Below are 23,359 nucleotides of genomic sequence, written 5' to 3'. Positions count from 1 at the left end.
TCCAGGGTCACAGAAAGGGTCATCCGTGCCTGAGTTAGCCGATTGGGAAGCCAGGATGAAAGAAGGTCACGGGGGGAATTCAGTGGGCTTGGGGTGCAATGGTGCCTTTATTTATTTATTTATTTATTTATTTATTTTGAGTTTAGTATGATACATAGTCTTTTTTTTTATATTTTACAAATTTAATCAGTTATACATATACATATGTTCCCATATCCCCTCCCTTTTGCGTCTCCCTCCCACCCTCCCTATCCCACCCCTCCAGGCGGTCACAAAGAACCGAGCTGATCTCCCTGTGCTATGCGGCTGCTTCCCACTAGCTATCTACCTTACGTTTGGTAGTGTATATATGTCCATGCCGCTCTTTCACTTTGTCACAGCTTACCCTTCCCCCTCCCCATATCCTCAAGTCCATGCTCTAGTAGGTCTGTGTCTTTATTCCTGTCTTACCCCTATGTTCTTGATGACATTTCTTTCTTAAATTCCATATATATGTGTCAGCATACAGTATTTGTCTTTCTCTTTCTGACTTACTTCACTCTGTATGACAGACTCTAGGTTCATCCACCTCATTACAAATAGCTCAATTTCATTTCTTTTTATGGCTGAGTAATATTCCATTGTATATATGTGCCACATCTTCTTTATCCATTCATCCGATGATGGACACTTAGGTTGTTTCCATCTCCGGGCTATTGTAAATAGGGCTGCTATGAACATTTTGGTACATGTCTCTTTTTGAATTATGGTTTTCTCAGGGTATGTGCCCAGTAGTGGGATTGCTGGGTCATATGGTAGTTCTATTTGTAGTTTTTTAAGGAACCTCCATACCGTTCTCCATAGTGGCTGTACCAATTCACATTCCCACCAGCAGTGCAAGAGTGTTCCCTTTTTTCCACACCCTCTCCAGCATTTATTGTTTCTAGATTTTTTGATGATGGCCATTCTGACTGGTGTGAGATGATATCTCATTGTAGTTTTGATTTGCATTTCTCTAATGAGTAAAGATGTTGAGCATCCTTTCATGTGTTTGTTGGCTGTCTGTATATCTTCTGTGGAGAAATGTCTATTTAGGTCTTCTGCCCATTTTTGGATTGGGTTGTTTGTTTTTTTGCTATTGAGCTGCATGAGCTGCTTATAAATTTTGGAGATTAATCCTTTGTCAGTTGTTTCATTTGCAAATATTTTCTCCCATTCTGAGGGTTGTCTTTTGGTCTTGTTTATGGTTTCCTTTGCTGTGCAAAAGCTTTTAAGTTTCATTAGGTCCCATGTGTTTATTTTTGTCTTTATTTCCATTTCTCTAGGAGGTGGGTCAAAAAGGATCTTGCTGTGATTTATGTCATAGAGTGTTCTGCCTATGTTTTCCTCTAGGAGTTTGATAGTGTCTGGCCTTACATTTAGGTCTTTAATCCATTTTGAGCTAATTTTTGTGTATGGTGTTAGGGAGTGATCTAATCTCATACTTTTACATGTCCCTGTCCAGTTTTCCCAGCACCACTTATTGAAGAGACTGTCCTTTCTCCACTGTACATTCCTGCCTCCTTTATCAAAGATAAGGTGACCATATGTGCGTGGGTTTATCTCTGGGCTTTCTATCCTGTTCCATTGATCTATCTTTCTGTTTTTGTGCCAGTACCATACTGTCTTGATTACTGTAGCTTTGTAGTATAGTCTGAAGTCAGGGAGCCTGATTCCTCCAGCTCCGTTTTTCGTTCTCAAGATTGCTTTGGCTATTCGGGGTCTTTTGTGTTTCCATACAAATTGTGAAATTTTTTGTTCTAGTTCTGTGAAAAATGCCATTGGTAGTTTGATAGGTATTGCATTGAATCTGTAGATTGCTTTGGGTAGTAGAATCATTTTCACAATGTTGATTCTTCCAATCCAAGAACATGGTACATCTCTCCATCTATTTGTATCATCTTTAATTTCTTTCATCAGTGTCTTATAATTTTCTGCATACAGGTCTTTTGTCTCCTTAGGTAGGTTTATTCCTAGATATTTTATTCTTTTTGTTGCAATGGTAAATGGGAGTGTTTCCTTGATTTCACTTTCAGATTTTTCATCATTAGTATATAGGAATGCCAGAGATTTCTGTGCATTAATTTTGTATCCTGCAACTTTACCAAATTCATTGATTAGCTCTAGTAGTTTTCTGGTAGCATCTTTAGGATTCTCTATGTATAGTATCATGTCATCTGCAAACAGTGACAGCTTTACTTCTTCTTTTCCCATTTGGATTCCTTTTATTTCCTTTTCTTCTCTGATTGCTGTGGCTAAAACTTCCAAAACTATGTTGAATAAGAGTGGTGAGAGTGGGCAACCTTGTCTTGTTCCTGATCTTAGTGGAAATGGTTTCAGTTTTTCACCATTGAGGACGATGCTGGCTGTGGGTTTGTCATATATGGCCTTTATTATGTTGAGGAAAGTTCCCTCTATGCCTACTTTCTGCAGGGTTTTTATCATAAATGGGTGTTGAATTTTGTCAAAAGCTTTCTCTGCATCTATTGAGATGATCATATCGTTTTTCTCCTTCAGTTTGTTAATATGGTGTATCACATTGATTGATTTGCGTATATTGAAGAATCCTTGCATTCCTGGAATAAACCCCACTTGATCATGGTGTATGATCCTTTTAATGTGCTGTTGGATTCTGTTTGCTAGTATTTTGTTGAGGATTTTTGCATCTATGTTCATCAGTGATATTGGCCTGTAGTTTTCTTTCTTTGTGACATCCTTGTCTGGTTTTGGTATCAAGGTGATGGTGGCCTCGTAGAATGAGTTTGGGAGTGTTCCTCCCTCTGCTATATTTTGGAAGAGTTTGAGAAGGATAGGTGTTAGCTCTTCTCTAAATGCTTGATAGAATTCGCCTGTGAAGCCATCTGGTCCTGGGCTTTTGTTTGTTGGAAGATTTTTAATCACAGTTTCAATTTCAGTGCTTGTGATTGGTCTGTTCATATTTTCTATTTCTTCCTGATTCAGTCTTGGCAGGTTGTGCATTTCTAAGAATTTGTCCATTTCTTCCAGGTTGTCCATTTTATTGGCATAGAGTTGCTTATAGTAATCTCTCATGATCTTTTGTATTTCTGCAGTGTCAGTTGTTACTTCTCCTTTTTCATTTCTAATTCTATTGATTTGAGTCTTCTCCCTTTTTTTCTTGATGAGTCTGGCTAATGGTTTATCAATTTTGTTTATCTTCTCAAAGAACCAGCTTTTAGTTTTATTGATCTTTGCTATCGTTTCCTTCATTTCTTTTTCATTTATTTCTGATCTGATTTTTATGATTTCTTTCCTTCTGCTAACTTTGGGATGTTTTTGTTCTTCTTTCTCTAATTGCTTTAGGTGCAAGGTTAGGTTGTTTATTCGAGATATTTCCTGTTTCTTAAGGTGGGATTGTATTGCCATAAACTTCCCTCTTAGAACTGCTTTTGCTGCATCCCATAGGTTTTGGGTCGTCGTGTCTCCATTGTCATTTGTTTCTAGGTATTTTTTAATTTCCTCTTTGATTTCTTCAGTGATCACTTCGTTATTAAGTAGTGTATTGTTTAGCCTCCATGTGTTTGTATGTTTTACAGCTCTTTTCCTGTAATTGATATCTAGTCTCATAGCATTGTGGTCGGAAAAGATACTTGATACAATTTCAATTTTCTTAAATTTACCAAGGCTTGATTTGTGACCCAAGATATGATCTATCCTGGAGAATGTTCCATGAGCACTTGAGAAAAATGTGTGTTCTGTTGTTTTTGGATGGAATGTCCTATAAATATCAATTAAGTCCATCTTGTTTAATGTATCATTTAAAGCTTGTGTTTCCTTATTTATTTTCATTTTGGATGACCTGTCCATTGGTGAAAGTGGGGTGTTAAAGTCCCCTACTATGATTGTGTTACTGTCGATTTCTCCTTTTATGGCTGTTAATATTTCCCTTATGTATTGAGGTGCTCCTATGTTTGGTGCATAAATATTTACAATTGTTATATCTTCTTCTTGGATTGATCCCTTGATCATTATGTAGTGTCCTTCTTTGTCTCTTCTAGTAGTCTTTATTTTAAAGTCTATTTTGTCTGATATGAGAATTGCTACTCCAGCTTTCTTTTGGTTTCCATTTGCATGGAATATCTTTTTCCATCCCCTTACTTTCAGTCTGTATGTGTCTCTAGGTCTGAAGTGGGTCTCTTGTAGACAGCATATATATGGGTCTTGTTTTTGTATCCATTCAGCCAGTCTGTGCCTTTGGTGGGAGCATTTAGTCCATTTACATTTAAGGTAATTATTGATATGTATGTTCCTATTCCCATTTTCTTAATTGTTTTGGGTTCGTTATTGTAGTTCTTTTCCTTCTGTTGTGTTTCTTGCCTAGAGAAGTTCCTTTAGCATTTGTTGTAAAGCTGGTTTGGTGGTGCTGAACTCTCTCAGCTTTTGCTTGTCTGTAAAGGTTTTAATTTCTCCATCAAATCTGAATGAGATCCTTGCTGGGTAGAGTAATCTTGGTTGCAGGTTTTTCTCCTTCATCACTTTAAGTATGTCCTGCCAGTCCCTTCTGGCTTGTAGAGTTTCTGCTGAGAGATCAGCTGTTATCCTGATGGGGATTCCCTTGTGTGTTATTTGTTGTTTTTGCCTTGCTGCTTTTAATATGATTTCTTTGTGTTTAATTTTTGACAGTTTGATTAATATGTGTCTTGGTGTATTTCTCCTTGGATTTATTCTGTATGGGACTCTCTGTGCCTCCTGGACTTGATTAACTATTTCCTTTCCCATATTAGGGAAGTTTTCAACTATAATCTCTTCAAATATTTTCTCAGTCCCTTTCTTTTTCTCTTCTTCTTCTGGAACCCCTATAATTCGAATGTTGGTGCGTTTGATGTTGTCCCAGAGGTCTCTGAGACTGTCCTCTGTTCTTTTCATTCTTTTTTCTTTATTTTGCTGTGCAGCAGTTATTTCCACTATTTTATCTTCCACCTCACTTATCCGTTCTTCTGCCTCAGTTATTCTGCTATTGATCCCATTTAGAGTATTTTTTATTTCATTTATTGTGTTTTTAATCGATGCTTGATTCGTCTTTAGTTCTTCTAGGTCCTTGTTAACTGTTTCTTGCATTTTGTCAATTCTATTTCCAAGATTTTGGATCATCTTTACCATCATTATTCTGAATTCTTTTTCAGATAGACTGCCTATTACCTCTTCATTTGTTAGGTCTGGTGGGTTTTTATCTTGCTCCTTCTCCTGCTGTGTGTTTTTCTGTCTTCTCATTTTGCTTATGTTACTGTGTTTGGGGTCTCCTTTTTGCAGGCTGCAGGTTCGTAGTTCCCGTTGTTTTTGGTGTCTGTCCCCAGTGGCTAAGTTTGGTTTAGTGGGTTGTGTAGGCTTCTTGGTGGAGGGGACTACTGCCTGTGTTCTGGTGGATGAGGCTGGATCTTGTCTTTCTGGTGGGCAGGTCCACGTCTGGTGGTGTGTTTTGGGGTGTTTGCGGACTTTTTATGATTTGAGGCAGCCTCTCTGCTAATGGGTGGCATTGTGTTCCTGTCTTGCTAGTTGTTTGGCATAGGGTGTCCAGCACTGTAGCTTGCTGGTCGTTGAGTGAAGCTGGGTGCTGGTGTTGAGATGGAGATCTCTGGAAGATTTTCGCCGTTTGATATTATGTGGAGCTGGGAGGTCTCTTGTGGACCAGTGTCCTGAAGTTCGCTCTCCCACCTCAGAGGCACAGCACTGACTCCTGGCTTCTCAATTTGGGATGATTTGTTGTCTATTCATGTATTCCACAGATGCAGGGTACATGAAGTTGATTGTGGAGCTTTAATCCGCTGCTTCTGAGGCTGCTGGGAGAGGTTTCCCTTTCTCTTCTTTGTTCTCACAGCTCCTGGGTCTCAGCTTTGGATTTGGCCCCGCCTCTGCGTGTAGGTCGCCGGAGGGCGTCTGTTCTTCGCTCAGACAGGACAGGGTTAAAGGAGCATCCTCTTCGGGGACTCTGGCTCACTCAGGCCGGGCGGGAGGGAGGGGCACGGAGTGCGGGGCGAGCCTGCAGCGGCAGAGGTCGGCGTGACGTTGCACCAGCCCGAGGCGCGCCGTGCGTTCTCCCAGGGAAGCCGCCCCTGGATCCCGGGACCCCGGCAGTGGCAGGCTGCACAGGCTCCCGGAAGGGCGGTGTGGACAGTGACCTGCGCTCGCACACAGGCCTCTTGGCGGCGGTAGCAGCAGCCCCAGCGTCCCACGCCCGTCTCTGGGCTCCGCGCTTTCAGCCGCGACTCGCGCCCGTCTCTGGAGCTCCTTTACGCGGCGCTCTTAATCCCCTCTCCTCGCGCACCAGGAAACCAAGAGGGAAGAAAAAGTCTCCTGCCTCTTCGGCAGCTCCAGAGTTTTCCCGGACTCCCTCCCGGCTAGCTGTGGCACATTAGCCCCCTTCAGGCTGAGTTCTCGCCGCCAGCCCCAGTCCTCTCCCTGCGCTCTGACCGAAGCCCGAGCCTCAGCTCCAGCGCCCGCAATGGTGCCTTTAGAAATTATCTATTGAGGTGAAATTTATGCAACGTAAAATTAACCATTTTAAAGTGAATAATCCATTGGCCTTTAGTGCATTCACAGTGTTGGGTAGCCACCATGATCTAGTTCCAGAACATTCCATTGCCCCCATAGGAAACCCTGTCCCCATTAAGGGGTTTTGCCTCACCCCCCACCCCACTCCCCCAGCCCCTGGCCACTACTGATCTGTGTGTCTGTCTTTGTGGATTTGCCTACTTGGGACATTTCGTGTGACTGGAATCCTGTGCTGTGTGGCCTTTTGTGTCTGTCTTCTTCTGGAGCATCATGTTTTCAAGGCTCATCCATGTTGTACCCTGTGTCAGTCCTTCACTGCTTTTTATGGCTGAATTATATTTCGTTGTATGGATAGAGCACATTTTGTTTATCCATTTGTCCATGGATGGACATTTGGGCTACCTCTGCCTTTGGGTGACTGTGAATCGTGCTGCTGTGACCATGCATGTACAAGTATTTATTTGAGTCCTCTTAGTTCTCTTGGGTGCGAAACAGGAGGTTAAAGGCGCTGACTCTCCAAGTGGGGAGATTGTTAGTAAAGCGGCTGGAATGGCAAACCGGAGCACCAGGAGAGGAAAAATTAGGAGCGTTTTAGAAACCTTTCCCGATCACATGGTGTCACATTCTCTGGGTTTCCCATGCATGTTATAGCTGTAGTAAGATTCCCTTAAACTTGGAGAGTTGGGACCCATGGAATGGGTGGCACGCATTATTGCTTTAAAGGGTCTGCATTTGCTCACCCAATCTCACCAATCCTCTCAGCCCGAAGTGTCCGGCCTTATGTCTTATCCAGCTGTCGGTGTAGATGTGGTCAATCTAGGTTGCATCACAGCCCCTGAACGAATTTTGTAAGAATTTCTCTTTCTTTCGCTGTCTTTGTGTTTTGTTTTTGAAATTTATTTTTATAATGGGGTTTAGCTGATTTTCACTGCTGTGTTTATGCCTCTCTACACACACTTGATTCATTTACAGAAACATATGAATACATAGGTTTTAAGATTCTTACTAGTCAGATATATTCTGAGGTGAATAGGGGGTGTTGAGTCCAGTTCATTGAGCAAGGAGTAGGTCTTGTCTATTACATATTTGGTTTATGGAACAGTGTCTGTGCTAATTTCAAACTCTCATTTTATGCATCACCCCACCTCACCTTTCCCCTTAAGCAGGCATAAGTGTGTTTTCTAAATGTGTGACTCTGTTCTGCTTTGTAATTCAGCTCATGTGTAGCCATGTTTACATTCCCTCTATAAGTGATATCTTATGGTAAGTTTCTTTTTCTGTGTGACTTATTTTACTTAGAATCATCGTACCTAAATCCACTCATTATGCTGCTACTAGCCTTATGACATTGGCTGAGTGATATTCCATTGTACATAAGTACCACAACTTCTTTATCCATTTTTCTCTTTCCTGGGATATTTAAGGTGTACCAAAGTCGAGGTTCTTGTTAACAGAGCAGCCCTAAACTTTGGGGTGTCTGTGTCTTGTTGATTTTTAGTTTTCCCAAGATATACGACCATGAGTGGAAGTGTGCTATGCTCTGTAGCTGTGTTTTTTAGATGTTTTAGGAAACACCATACACTTCTCCAGAGTGGCTGTTGGCAATTTACATCCCGCCCATCAGCGTAACAAGGCTTCCTGTTCTCCATGGCCTGTCCTGCCTTTCTGGTTTTTACACTTTTTTCGGATGGCCCTTTTGACCTGTGGGAAGTGAGACTTCTTTGTAGTGCGGATTTGCATTGCCCACTTGCTTGGTTGGCCAAAAAGCCTGGGAGTGGAATTGCTGGGTCACTTGGTAGCTTGATGGGTAACTTTTAAAAAAATTAATTAATTATTTTTGGCTGTATTGGGTCTTTGTTGCTGGGCACGGGCTTTCTCTAGTTGCGGTGAGCGGGGGCTACTCTTCATTGCGGTGCACGGGCTTCTCATTGCGTTGGCTTCTCTCGTTGTGGAGCGCAGGCTCTAGGCGTGCGGGCGCAGTAGTTGTGGCTCGTGGGCTCAGTAGTTGGGGCTTGCGGGCTCAGTAGTTGTGGCTCGCGGGCTCTAGAGCGCAGGCTCAGTAGTTGTGGTGCGTGGGCTTAGTTGCTCCGCGGCATGTGGGATCTTCCCAGACCAGGGATTAAACCCGTGTTCTCTGCATTGGCAGGTGGATTCTTAACCACTGCACCAGCAGGGAAGCCCCTCAACAGGTAACTTTTTGAGGACCTGCTGGGTGCTCTGCACTGCAGCCCCACAGCAGCCAGCGGTGCCTTTTAAGTAGTTACCATTTCCTGCTGGATGGATGAGGAAACAGGCTCAGAGCAGAGATAAAACGTCTGGCCCCAAATCTCGCAGCTGGAGGCCAGGCTGGGGTTTGAACGAGAGTCTGAGCTGATGTGCTTTCCTTTGTAGCAGGACTGGCCCGGGACTGAATGAAAGAAACATTTAATGAACTACAAGCACCAGCGCTGCTCCGGCTGGTGTTTACTGGGTGCCTAAAATGTGCTGCTGCCGGGCTGAGGCTTTGTATGAATTGTTCTGTTGAAGCCTCACAGTCTCTGAGGTGGGGGTGCAGTGAGGACCCCCATCTCACAGGACGTTGAGCTCAGGCCCAGATCTGAGCCGTGCCCCTGAGCTGGCTCCAGGCTGCTCACTCGGGGGGCCGACCTGGTCTGTGTACCCTTGTGATAACGTGGTCCTGAAAAAAAAGAACTTGCACAGAGAATGTCATAGCAACATAAATGGAACCTGGGGTTAAAACATTTAAAGATATTTATCCAGAGACTCAACAAAGTCATCTTTCATTATGCAGTCCTTTTTTCAATCTTTGTCCCCACCCAGCACCTTCTCATACCTGCAATTCTAGTACAAATCGGGGTTTATAGTTATGTTGTGTGTGTGTGTGTTGACTTAACATTTCTTACACATTTTCTGGTGTCACTGCAGTCATTTTCTTACTACTTTAATGGACACAACTTTCTACTGAGAGAACAGCCTAGGTACCCTGATGTTGGAGATTTTTTATTTGTTTATTTTTCTTATTATAAGGAAGGCTGCAGCAAATATTGTGTCTAGGACCTTTTCCTTCCTTCAGGTGTTCCTTGGGATAAGGTCCTGTGAGGCCAATCCCTAGGGAGAGGGTTTAAACGTTTTATGGTCCTTAATACCAGATACCGTGGTATTTCCTAAAAGGGCTGTTCCTGCATCTGCGGCGGCCAGGTGACCCCGTGTGAGTCCTGGGGTGCAGTGGTGGCTGGGCTGCCAGCCCAGCTCTCAGCCTCTCTGCCCTGCACTCCTCTCCCTCCTCACACTGCTTGTTTCTTCTCCTCACTGCCCCAAAAGCTTGGGCCACTGGTCAAGAGATCATCCCTGGAGTGACCTGGGGCAGGTCAAAGCACCCTTCCAAGAGCTGCAGTCTCCTCACCTGGGAGATACACACCTGAGCCCCCTGACCTACAGGGTCTTGGGCCCGTGGGCATGTTACCTCGGGAAGGAGCACATAGGACCATCTGCCGCTTCCTGCATGCTTGGCCCCAGGACCTTTGCACTGGTCATCCCCTCTGCCAGGATGCCCTCCCTCCGGCCCTCTCTCGCCCCCTTCAAGTCTTTGCCCAGGTGTCACTTTCTCAGCGAGGCCACCCTGACCATCTTACGTGAAACGGCAGACCCCACTCCCAAATCCTTTACCCTGCTCTGTGTTGCAGACCGCAGCATTGACGTTGCGAAGCATGACTGACATCGCCCTACCCATCATGGGGTCGCTTGTTGTCTTTTCCCCCCACGTAATACAGGACACGAGGGTGGGTTCTTGGTTTGGTTGTGTGTCCCAGCCAGGCTGGCATGTGCTACATGACACCCTGCTGCCTGCCCACTGGCCGGCTCTGTCGTGGTCTCAGCCTGGTGCATCACTCCTCAGGACAGCCTGTCCTGACGCCAGCCCCTCACCTGGCCACTCTAATCCTGCCCGCCTCCCCAGCCTCTCTCCTCCCGTGGGGAAGGAGGGGCCCCAGGAGGCCACATCTCCCAGATGAGCCAGGGTACCCGTGGCCCCTGGTAGGCTTGGGGCCGCGTCAGCCGGGTCTCCCCAAGCCCGAGGAGGGGCACTGGGCAGGTAGGTGCCAGCTGGGGGGGGGCAGCCCCCCACAAGAGGGCCCCATCGCCATGAGTCCCCAGGGTGACGGGAGAGTGAAGTGGGTGCCTCTTCAAACTTAGGAATTGAGTGTGTGGTGGTTTCTAGATGTCTTCGAAGCAGGAGTGGCTTCTCCTGGAGAGAGCCTGCCCGCCCTGGCCCTCCTAGGAGCCTCAGTTTGGGAAAAGCACAGGAAATTGAAATCCACCCCCCATCACCTGTGGCCTTTGAAGGATGCACCTGAACTGCCCAGAGTGTAAACTGTGGGGGAAATGTGGTCTTTCCAGTTTGGGGAGAAAGAGCAGAATTAGGATTTTTTGTGCGGGGTGGGGGGCAGCTTCCAGGGCTCCCCGCCTCCTGATTCTCCCCCAGCCCAGGCTCCCTGGCCTCTGGGACTTTGGCTGCGGGAAGGGTTAACTTACTGGGTGTCTGGCCAACAGCTGGGACTGGCGACTCCCCTGTGGGTACCTCCCTCCAAAGCGCTCCCCCTGGGGGCTGGAATGCCTCTGATTGGAGACTCCTGTCTGCGGGGCCCTCCGCCTCTTGATGCTGATGCCGGGTGAGTTTCGTCCCTCACCTGTGGCCACCAACTCCCACTGGAATACCTGTGGCAGCGGGGAGCTTGCCTTCTCCTGAGATGGTCCCTTGCACTGTCGCCCAGAGGTGCTCGTTTAGAGGAGAGTGCAGTCAGCGTCCTCCCTGCTGGCCTTCGTGGGAGCTGGGTCCCTCAGGCGGGAGCTGGGTCCCATCCTGGTGGGGGAACGTCACGGGGCCTTGGTGTGTGCACCTGTGTCTGTTTCTGGGGAGAGGGTCAGCTTATCTGAGGGCTCTGTGACCCCCAAGGTTAGGAACCACCCGGGCCGGTCCTGCCTTTGCTGGATGAGAGGGGAGAAATCTCAGGAGGCCGGGCACGGTGAACCTCGCAGGCGGGGTGGGATTACTGGTCGTCTGCGCTCCAGTGGCCGGCAGGGCCCTGGTGACGATGAATGGGCAGGTGCTCTGGGGGCACCCGTCGCCCTGCATGTGCTGTGGGGTGTCTGTTTGCAGCAGCTTTTCTGCCTCGGTCCACGGGCCTCCAGATCCCACACGACTCTTCCTGCGAAGGCCCTCTGCCTCTGGTCTATACGATTTTTCCTCCTCTGAAGGGCTGGACCCTCCCTGATCCTGGGGATCATCCCCTTGCCCACCGTCCTCCGACCGGCCAGCCTCTGACCCTCGGGTGGCACCCGACTGCCGGCAGTGCCTCTGGTGGTGTGTGTCACTGCCACTCTGCTCTCTGGAACCTCTGGCTGGCAGTGGGAACCCAGACCCTTCTGGGCACCCCACCCTTTCCCTTCTCACCTGTCACAGGGCAGAGGTGATTCACTGTCTTGAAATTAGGATGCTAGGGGCCGGGTGGGCAGGATGAAATGTATTTATAGAGCAGCTGCTGTGTGCTGGCCCTGGGCAGGGGAAGGCATTCTTAGACGGGCAGATAAGCCATCCTGGAGTGCAGGGTCCACTGGGACCCTCAGCATATTGTAGCAGCTGGGAAAACAGGGAAACTTCCATTTTTAATTTAAAAAACCTTTTTACTGAAGTGTGTATACACAGAAAAGTGATGCCTTTTTTTTTTGGGGGGGGGTGGTACATGGGCCTCTCACCGCTGCGGCCTCTCCCGCTGCGGAGCACAGGCTCTGGTCGCGCAGGCCCAGCAGCCATGGCCCACGGGCCCAGCCGCTCTGCGGCACGTGGGATCTTCCCAGACCGGGGCACGAACCCGCACCCCCTGCAAAAGTGATGCCTTTTTACAAACTAAATACACCTGTGCAACCAGCACACGATGCCTGTTCCAGAGTGTGGCACCTCTGGTGTGCTGTTGAACTTTGTTCCTCTCGAAGCCTTATCTTACCCTTCTGTAAAATGGGTGAACTGTCACCCACAGCCCAGGCCTGTGTGCCGAGAGCCCAGGGGTCCCTGAGAGGAGCCTGCCCAACTCTGTGTGCTGTGTGTGACCTTCAAAGAGCCATCAGCCTGTGAGGAGGCGCACTCTTTATTATCCGTCTGTACCTGCTTGGGGCAGGGAGGGGTGAGATTAGGGACAGATGTTCTTTGGTGGCCATCTCCTCCTTGCAAGAGGTCAGAATGCCCAGCTCGGATGTAGTTGTTACATCCCGGTGTTTGATCTTTGCCGTGTCCCTGCTGCCACAAAGAACTGTAGACGTGACATAATGATGGTGGTGGTGGGAGTGGTGGAGCCCCGGAGACGGTCCTGACCTCGAACCCTCCGCGCGTCCTCCTGCCCTGCAGAGGAGGGGCCTGGGTGGGACACATGGTGATTTCAGGAACTGCAGCGCTGTCTGCTGCGTTGAAAGAGCCTCTGAATGGGTGGCTGGGCCCGCCCAGGTGCCTTCCCGGCAGTGGCTGGGGATGGAAGGAAGGAGCCGGGAGCCTCGGGCACGGGCCGGGCAGGGTCCGGGCACCTAGCCCCCCGTCCTGGGCTGTGCGGCCCGCGGCCCAGCCTGCGGTCCTCACGGTTTGCTTCTGCCCCCACAGCCTCGCCGCTCCTCCTGTTTGCCAACCGCCGGGACGTACGGCTGGTGGACGCCGGCGGAGTCAAGTTGGAGTCCACCATTGTGGTCAGCGGCCTGGAGGATGCGGCCGCGGTGGATTTCCAGTTCTCCAAGGGAGCCGTGTACTGGACGGATGTGAGCGAGGAGGCCATCAAGCAGACCTACCTGAACCAGACGGGGGCTGCCGTGCAGACCGTGGTCATCTCCGGCCTGGTGTCGCCTGACGGCCTGGCCTGCGACTGGGTCGGCAAGAAGCTGTACTGGACGGACTCGGAGACCAATCGCATCGAGGTGGCCAATCTCAATGGGACGTCCCGGAAGGTCCTCTTCTGGCAGGACCTGGACCAGCCGCGGGCCATCGCCTTGGACCCCGCTCACGGGTAAACCCAGTGCCTCTCCTCCCTGGTGCGAGCGGGTGGGGTCGTGATTTCCCTCTTGAACTTACTTGAGCCCACGTACCTTTTTTAGAGAAAATGCGGCAGTCTTAAAATGAGTTCGCTTTCAGAATTTGTTGTTGTTGAGAACGATTTCCCCTTGATACCCTGTAGTGTTTTTTTTTTTTTTAAACTCGCTGCCTCTGAGGCAACTGATGTTCTTGGCTGTGGATTCGAATCATTAAACGTCTCAGATGTGTGTGTGTGATGGTGTCCGAGGAGGTGCGAGCGCTCTGACAGGTAGAACTCACACCTTTCACTTCCTTTATGACTGCATCAGCTGAAAATGGGTGGAAAAAGTGAAACTCCTTGTCCAGAAGTGGAACTTGCTGCAGATGGTTTCTCTTGTGTCTTCTGGAAGGCCTCTGCTTCCCCCTGCCTCCCAGTCTGGCTGAGCTCACGTGACCTACGAAGGCTCAGGGCCCAGCCATGAGTTCCAGGTGGGGTTTTGTGAGTGGCGGCAAAGCTAAGAACATGTGCAGAGTTGAAGGCTGGGATGGAGAGATTGTGGGGAGATGACCGAGCTGCCTAGCCAGGCCAGGCTCATTGTAGACTTTCATGAGCGGAAGCTGTTTGTTTGGTCATCCCTCAGCCCTCTATTCCCTCTTCCTGCCACCTGGGAAGGCCACACTCTTAGCCAGGCTGCATCAAGCCAGGCACCTGCCTCCTGGCCGTGCTTGACCCACTGCTGTGTCTGCCCACTTCTCTGCTGTTCGTGTGTCAGAAATGGCTGTTGGTCATCTGGAACAGAAACACCATAGGACTCTGGGTTCTGGTCCTGATGCCCCTGACTTGCTGTTGCCCCTGGCAGTGCCCTCCCCTGCCCTGGAGGGGTGGTGACACTGGCCGCACTGCCTGCAGCCCAGGATGGAAGGGCCTCTCAGCCCGCCTTGATGCTTGGTTGGGAAGTGCTCAGTTGGGAGGTGCTTGGTACTTGGTTGAGAAGTGCTTAGTTGGGAGATGCTTAGTACTTAGTTGGGAAGTGCTCAGTTGGGAGGTGTTTTGATGCTTGGTTGGGAAGTGCTCAGTGAGGAGGTGCTTGGTACTTGGTTGGGAAGTGCTCAGTTGGGAGGTGCTTGGTGCTTGGTTGGGAGGTGCTCAGTTGGGAGGTGCTTGGTGCTTGGTTGGGAGGTACTCAGTTGGGAGTGCTTGGTGCTTGACACTCGGTTGGGAGGTGCTTGATGCTTGGTTGGGAAGTGCTCAGTTTGGAGGTGCTTGGTACTTAGTTGGGAGGCACTCAGTTGGGAGGTGCTTGATGCTTGGTTGGGAAGTGCTCAGTGAGGAGGTGCTTGGTGCTTGGTTGGGAGGTGCTCAGTTGGGAGTGCTTGGTGCTTGACACAGTTGGGAGGTGCTTGATGCTTGGTTGGGAAGTGCTCAATTGGGAGGTGCTTGGTGCTTGGTTGGGGGGTGCTCAGTTGGGAGGTGCTTGGTGCTTGGTTGGGAGGTGCTCAGTTGGAAGGTGCTTGGTTCTTGGTTGGGAGGTGCTCAGTTGGGAGGTGCTTATTGCTTGGTTGGGAGGTGCTCAGTTGGGAGGTGCTTGGTACTTGGTTGGGAGGCAGTCAGTTGGGAGGTGCTTGGTGCTTGGTTGGGAGGTGCTTGTTGCTTGGTTGAGAGGTGCTCAGTTGGGAGGTGCTTGGTACTTAGTTGGGAAGTGCTCAGTTGGGAGGTGCTCAGTTGGGAGTGCTTGGTGTTTGATGCTCGGTTGGGAAGTGCTTGATGCTCGGTTGGGAAGTGCTCAGTTGGGAGGTGCTTGGTACTTGATTGGGAACAGTTGTCTTCACGCTCACACCCAGGCTGGCTTTGCCTGTAGCATCCCTAGGAGCTGGTCCGTCTCTGGCTCTGTCTTTTCTTATTAAATGTTTGAAATCTTCTCTGATCTTGCCTCTGAATTCTTCCCCCAGATCCTGCTGGGATCACACCCCTGCCCCTGAGGCAGAGTTGACTTTGGTGTTGATGCCCTGGGCAGGATATCTGAGGCCCCAGCCTCTCCCCCGCGTCTCCCGCCGCCCCAGTGATGTGTCTGATGCGTGAGGGAGCAAAGCGGTGGTGCCAGGTGTCCCACTCACCAGATCGAATGACAGTGATAACGCTGGACTCTGGTCCCAGCTTCATCTGTGGTGTGGTCGAGGTTAGCAGTGTCCGCTCCGTCCCCTTAGACGCTGTTGCCCAGGAGGGCAGGACTCCAGGCCAGTGCACAGGGACCATGGGCAGCAGCCCACTCTGCCAAATACTGGCCCGGCGGTGGTCCTGGCCATGAGTTTGAGCTGAGTCCTGGGGGCAGGACTGCTGTCCTGAGAGCGGGGGTAGTGGGCTTCGTTCTCTGTCCTGGCCACAGACTCGCGTCTGCAGGGAGCAGCACTGCGTCCTCCCGGCCCTGTTGGAATCTCCGCTGTCTCCGTGTGTCCTCTTGTGATGCAGCCTTTCTGCCTCACAACTAGGGTCCCTCCTCAGATGAGGGGATACTGCCCCTGATGCGTCATCAGGAAGGAGGGTTCTCGGTCTGAACGTCCACCTCAGGGTGCACATGACCAAGAGCCCCATAGCCAGGAGGACCCACAGACCCCAGGGCCCGGACTTGGTCGGGTTCAGCAGCACGGGTGGCAAAGGTCAGGTGTCCCGGCAAGGCTGGGGAGGCACCTCTTCTCCCAGCACTGGCTGCCCACTTGGGTGGCAGAGTGGGCTCCAGGGAGGACTCTCTGGCCCTGAGGACCCGGGGCCGGGAAGACATCAGCCCAGCGCTGGGGGGTGGCCCAGGCCTGTCCCAGCCCACGAGGGGCTGCTGTAGCTCCTGGGTCTCAAGTGAAAGCCCGGCTGAAACCCGACGCCCTCTTTAAAATGCAAAATGGCCCTTCCCTAAAATAACACACAACCACAACCGCAGCCAGCCTCTGCCCTCTGCGCCGAGACCAGGCTGCAGGGCTTTGCTTCAGGAGTTGATTTTCCTCCGTGGAGCTTGGCTGGGCCTGAGGCAGCGTTGAAGGCTCTGAACGAGCACATCCACGCCAGCTGGGCTCTGGGAACAGGGTGGCTTGCAAATTCCCCATTTAAGGAAACCAGCCGGGCCTCTGTTATGAAACCCCGGGGAAAGAATTTGAATTATGCTCCTCGCGGAGGTCTTGAGCCTGCACATTTTCCGGCCTTTCCCGTTGGCCACCAAGAAGCGTTCAGGGAGCATGTGAGTGGATGGCTCTGAGATTGATTCTCCTGATACCTTCTGGGCAGACGGCGGGAGGGCTGGGCTCTTTCCAGGCTGCTGGGGGTGGGAAAAGCACAGGGAGAGAAAGGTGGTGCACCAGGCCGGCGGGAGCCTTTGCTGAGCTGGCCGACGGCACCTGCGAGCCTCGGGTGCCCGGAGCCTCAGGTGCCCGGAGGTCACCACCACCCCAGGCCGGGGGGTGGTTCAGTCAGCGGCCAGACTCTGACCTCAACCGGAGAACCGTGTTACGCTCCCAGAGCTTGTGACCTGGGGCAGCGCAGCCTTCCGGAGCCTCGGTTTTCTCACCTGTCCAATGGGCATAGTCCCTGCGTCACTTCTTCAGCGGAGAGCAGAGTGGAGAGCTTGTTGGAGAGGTGTTCTGAGTTCTCTGTCCCCATGGGGGCTGGAGAGCAGGGGAGCCTGGTGACAATGGCGGGCTGTGGTTGGCCCCTCGCCGCACGTGAAGCCCCCAGGAGCTCATTATCATCATCTGTCGTAACCCGTCTAGCAGGTGGTAACAGTGCCAGCTCCGAAGTGACACCCCTCTGGGACGGCTGCACGGCCCCATGAATGGGGGTGGCCCTCGGAGCGCCCGTCTCGGGGGAGTGGCAGCTTGTGTGCCTGTCATTTTCTCTCTCCTGCTGGACAGAGACCCCCACCAAAGGGCAAGGCTGGGCCTGTTCGCCCCATGTGCCTGATGACTTTGCTGGTCCCTGGTGGACGGCAGCTCAGGCTTTACCGCTGAAGATGTGGAGGCTGAGAGCAGGAGTGGAGAGGGAGTGCGGGGAGGGGACTTGATCGGTAATAGAAGCAGCTTGAAGGGAAGCAAGCCTACGGGCCCAAGGAACTAGGACGTCTGAGAAGTGACCTGTTCTCACTCCCACCATGTCCCACGGCCCCGCCTCTCCCCATCTGGGCTTGGGCTCTCTTTCCTGGCAGGCCCTCCCACGATGGCACGGGTGGCTCCCAGGAGCCCCCTGCCCTCCCCTTGCAGGCTGACTCCCATCTGCCTGTCTCTAAAGCAGCCACCAAGGCTGAGGGTAATGGGGTTTGTTGATTGCTCAGGACTGATCTGTGCCCACTCCAGGAGGGGGTGTGGGAGCAGACACACCACCTGGAGAGTTTCACGGACCTCGAGTGGAGGGGGGGTTCCTCAAAGGGAAATCCAGGCACTGTCCCCCTTCTCTGTGGAGAGACACCAGTGGACAAAGTAAAGTGAAACAGGTCTGCCACCCCTTGGGCCCCGTGGCTTGTCCACCGCCAACTGGGCCAGAAACCCAAGGGACTCACGTCTTCAAGGCTGGTGCGGTTCCCTCTGCTCTCCACTGAAGAGCCATGCTGAGAGGGCGCCCTGCCTGGACATCTGGGCACTGGTGGGGTTTGAACCCATCAGCCCAGATGCCTGCATATTATCTCTGCTCCTGGGAAGGGACATCAAATAAGGAAGCCTCTAAGGAGGCGGAGGTTTCTGGCTGGAAACTCTAAGAACATGGTTAAGCAGAGCTGAATCACCCACAACCCACCCAGAATAACTGGTATGTTTCAGTGTATACCTCACCTACGCATTGTTGTTTTTAACAGACTTCATTTTTTTTTTTTTTTTTTTTTTTTTGCGGTACGCGGGCCTCCCACCGCCGCGTCCCCTCCCGCCGCAGAGCACAGGCTCCGGACGCGTAGGCCCAGCGGCCACAGCCCATGGGCCCAGCCGCTCCGCAGCACGTGGGACCCTCCTGGACCGGGGCACGAACCCGTGTCCCCTGCATCGGCAGGCAGACTCTCAACCACTGCGCCACCAGGGAAGCCCCAGACTTCATTTTTTAAAAGCAGTTTTAGGCTCACAGAAAAATTGAGAGCAAGTTACAGAGAGTCTTTTGACAAAGATTTAATGTCACGTATCCATGGTTGTATTATCCTACAGAATCGTTTTGCTACCCTACGAATCCTCTGTGCTCCATCAGTGCATCCCTCCCCAGTCCCCGGCAGCCCCTGATCTTTTTCTGTCTCCATAGTTTTACCTTCAACAGTGTCGTATGCGGGAACCATAGAATGTGTAGCCTTTTCACGTTGGCTTCTTTCACTTAGTAACATGCATTTAATGTTCCTCCGTGTCTTTTCATGGCTTAATAGCTCATTTCTTCTTAGCACTGAATAATATTCCATTTTACATATTTTAATTGCCTTTCAGAAGTTCATTTATAGCGTTTTCATAGTAGCAAAAAATCAGAAGCAACGCAAACGTTCCATGTGGAATCACTTAAATAATTTACCGTACTATATAGCCGTTAAAAGAACAAGGAAGATTTCGATTAGTAAGAAGAGGATACCTGGAATATGTTGCTAAATGAGAACAAGTGGAAACAAGTATATTTGATGATGCAACTTTGATTAAAAATTAATATATTACAGGGAATTCCCTGGCAGTCCAGTGGTTAGGATTCTGTGCTTTCACTGCCGAGGGCCTGGGTTCAATCCTTGGTGGGGGAACTAATAAGATCCTGCAAGCAATGCGGCCAAAAAAGAAAAAAAAAGAAAAAATTAATATATTACTGACTGCTTAGAAAGCAAATTGGAAGTAATGATACCCTCAGCCCTAAACGTTGGGCGAGATTTCAAGGCAAATTCACTGTCTCTGTTTCATACGCTTGCATTCATATAGACAGAAAACAAAAACAAAGCAAAAACGAGCTTTTCTCATCGTGCTTCTGTCCTCCTTGTTAGGTACATGTACTGGACAGACTGGGGAGAGATACCCCGGATCGAACGGGCAGGGATGGATGGCAGCACCCGGAAGGTTATCGTGGACTCGGACATTTACTGGCCCAACGGCCTGACCATCGACCTGGAGGAGCAGAAGCTGTACTGGGCGGATGCCAAGCTCAGCTTCATCCACCGCGCCAACCTGGACGGCTCCTTCCGGTAAGTTCCACCCGGCTCTGGGCCCCCACCTTCCCCACAGGGTCCTGGCCAGTCCCAGCTAGGTGTTGGCTGATCCTTCTCAACTCAGGCCAGTGGTCTTACACCTGGAACCCTGGGGGCCTGAGGCCTGCAGGCCTTTTCAGAGCTGAGATCCATAACAGTGCACACACCATGTCTGACATCCCACCCAAGCAGGGTCTGGGGTGGCATCTGCATCTATTTTATAGCAAAATGTAGAATGCTCATTCTAAGTGGGATTGAAAAGGCTATAAAGAGCCCTACATCCAAAGCAGTTTCATGGCTCCTCAGGGTGTGAACATTGAATTAACGTAGGGTCCAGCAATTCTGCTCCTAGGTTTATGGCCCCAAAGAATTGAAAATTGGTATCGAAATAAATACTTGTACACAAATATCCGTCGCAGGAGCATCCACAATAGCTAAAAGGTAGAAACAACTGAAATGTCCACCAACAGATGAGTGACGGATGGATAAGCAAGATTGTGGCATATCTGTACAGTGGAGTGGTGCTCAGCCATAACAAGGAGTGAAGCACGGGTGGATGCCACACCATGGATGGGCCTTGAAAACATGCTGCTAAGTGAAAGAAGCCGGACACCAAAGGCCACATATCGTGTGACTTCATTGATGTGAAAAGTCCAGAACAGGCGAATCCTTAGGGACAGAGGGCAGACTGCTGTTTCCAGGGGCTGTGGGGGGAGGGGAGATGAGGAGTACCTGCTTGGTACGTTCAGGGTTTTCCAGTGGGGATGGAAATGTTTGGGAAATAGCTGGTGGTGATGGTTGCACATTGTGAATGTGCTACGCAGCCCTGAATTATTCACTTTGAAATGGTTAATTTGGTGATATGTGAATTTCACCTCAAGACATTTTTTGTATGTTTGGTTTTTTTTTCTTTTAAATTTATTTATTTAATTACTTTATTTTTGGCTGCGTTGGGTCTTCGTTGCTGCGCACGGGCTTTCTCTAGTTGTGGTGAGTGGGGGCTGCTCTTCGTTGCGGTGTGCAGGCTTCTTACTGTGGTGACTTCTCGTTGCAGAGCACGGGTTCTAGGCATGTGGGCTTCAGTAGTTGTGGCAGGCGGGCTCAGCAGTTGTGGCTCACAGGCTCTAGAGCACAGGCTCAGTAGTTGTGGCGCATGGGCTTAGCTGCTTTGTGGCATGTGGGATCTTCCAGGACCAGGGCTTGAACCCATGTCCTCTGCATTGGCAGGTGGATGCTTAACCACTGCACCACCAGGGAGGTCCTGTTTTTGGTTTTTGATTGCGATATAATTGGCGTTATAACATTGTATTCATTTTAGGTGTATGACATTGTGATTTGTTGTGATTTGTTATACGTGTATATTACAAAATAATGACCACAATAAGTTTAGTTAACATCCATCACTATACAGAGTTACATTTTTTTCTCCTTGTGATGAGAACTTTTAAGATCCACTCTCTTGGCAACTTTTTTTTTTTTTTTTTTTTTGTGGTATGCGGGCCTCTCACTGTTGTGGCCTCTCCCGTTGCGGAGCACAGGCTCCGGACGCACAGGCTCAGCGGCCATGGCTCATGGGCCCAGCCGCTCCGTGGCATGTGGGATCTTCCTGGACCGGGGCACGAACCTGTGTCCCCTGCATCGGCAGGCGGACTCTCAACCACTGCGCCACCAGGGAAGCCCTCTTGGCAACTTTTAAATATACAATACAATATTGTTAACTATAGTCACCATGCTGTATGTTACATCCCCAGGACTTACTTATCTTATAACTGGAAATTGGCACCTTTTGATCCCCTGTACCCATTTCGCCCACCCCCCTCCCCTGGAACCAGGGGTTCTCTGTATCTCTGAGTTCTGTTCTCTGTTCTCTGTATCTATGAGTCTGGGTGTTATATATTTTTTTATTGAGTTATAATTAACATAAAATATTATATTAGTTTCAAGTGTAAAACATAGTGATTCAATTATGAAATGGTCACAATGAGAACAGTTAATCATCCATCACCAAGCAAAGTTATTATAGTATTATTGGCTATATTCCCTATGTGTACATTACATACATCCCCATGACTTTTTTTTTTTTTTTTTTTAAGATTTGATTTTTTAAAAAATTGGGCTTCCCTGGTGGCGCAGTGGTTGAGAGTCCGCCTGCCGATGCAGGGGACACGGGTTCGTGCCCCGATCCCGGAAGATCCCACATGCCGCGGAGCGGCTGGGCCCGCGAGCCGTGGCCGCGGAGCCTGTGTGTCCGGAGCCTGTGCTCCGCAACGGGAGAGGCCACAGCAGTGAGAGGCCCGCATACAGCAAAAAAAAAAAAAAAAAAAAAAAAAAAAATTTATTTATTTTTGGCTGCATTGGGTCTTTGTTGCTGCGTGCAGGCTTTCTCTAGTTGCGGTGAGCGGGGGCTACTCTTCGTTGCGGTGCACGGGCTTCTCATTGTGGTGGCTTCTCTTGTTGCGGAGCATGGGCTCTAGGCGCGTGGGCTTCAGTAGTTGTGGCACATGGGCTCAGTAGTTGTGGTTCGTGGGCTCTAGAGCGCAGGCTCAGTAGTTGTGGTGCACGGGCTTAGTTGCTCCACGGCATATGGGATCTTCCCAGACCAGGGCTTGAACCCGTGTCCCCTGCATTGGCAGGTGGATTCTTAACTACTGAGCCACCAGGGAAGTCCCCCATGACTTATTTATCTTGTAGCTGGAAGTTTGTACCTCTGATCTCCTTCATCTGTTCATCTGTTCCCCTACCCGCCCCCTCTGGCAAACACCTGTTGGTTCTCTGTATCTATGAATCTGTTTCTCTTTTTTTTTTTAGATTTCACATATAAGTGAAATAATATGGTATTTGTTTTTCTCTGTCTGAGCTTTTTCACTTAGCATAATACTCTCCAGGTCCATTCATGTTGCCACAAATGACAAGATTTCATTCTTTGTTATGGCTGAGTAGTATTCCATTGTGTGTGTGTGTGTGTATAAATACATATATATATATGTACACACACACACACGCACACACACTGTCTTTTCTTTATCCATTCATTTCATCTCTCGACAGACACTTAGGTTACTTCCATACCTTGGCCATTGTAAATAATGCTGCAGTGAACACAGGGGTACATATATCTTTTCAAATTTGTGTTTTCATTTTCTTTGGGAAAATACCCAGATGTGGGATTTCTGGATCATATGGTAGTTCTATTTTTAGTTTTTTTTTTTTTTTTTTTGCGGTATGTGGGCCTCTCACTGTTGTGGCCTCTCCCGTTGCGGAGCACAGGCTCCAGACGCGCAGGCTCAGCAGCCATGGCTCACAGGCCCAGCCGCTCCGTGGCATGTGGGATCTTCCCGGACCGGGGCATGAACCTGTGTCCCCTGCATCGGCAGGCAGACTCTCAACCACTGCACCACCAGGGAAGCCCTATTTTTAGTTTTTTAAGGAAACACCATGCTGTTCTCAATAGTGGCTGCACCAATTTACATTCCCACAAACAGTGCACGAGGGTTCCCTTTTCTCCACATCGCTGCCAACATTTATCGTTTCTTGTCTTTTTGGTAATAGCTATTCTGTTCTTCCTCTTCTATGTTTTGGAATAATTTGAGAAGGATAGGTATTAACTCTTCTTTAAATGTTTGTT

General features: G+C 49.7%; 1 protein-coding gene across 3 annotated transcripts in view; it reads left to right on the top strand.

Annotated features, from left to right (window-relative positions):
* The window catches only part of LRP5 (LDL receptor related protein 5), a 121,036-nt gene that overhangs the window by 23,943 nt on the left and 73,734 nt on the right, over positions 1-23,359 (top strand). For all 3 annotated transcript variants that reach the window (XM_060103742.1, XM_060103741.1, XM_060103743.1), the window contains exons 2-3: positions 13,169-13,565; positions 19,534-19,731. In XM_060103742.1, the coding sequence (XP_059959725.1) occupies positions 13,169-13,565; positions 19,534-19,731 (595 nt within the window). The remainder of the gene's footprint in view (positions 1-13,168; positions 13,566-19,533; positions 19,732-23,359) is intronic.

The sequence above is a fragment of the Mesoplodon densirostris genome, chromosome 7 (assembly GCF_025265405.1).
Source record: "Mesoplodon densirostris isolate mMesDen1 chromosome 7, mMesDen1 primary haplotype, whole genome shotgun sequence".
NCBI classification, from domain to species: Eukaryota; Metazoa; Chordata; class Mammalia; order Artiodactyla; family Ziphiidae; genus Mesoplodon; species Mesoplodon densirostris.
This window is presented reverse-complemented; position numbering and strand designations above follow the sequence as displayed.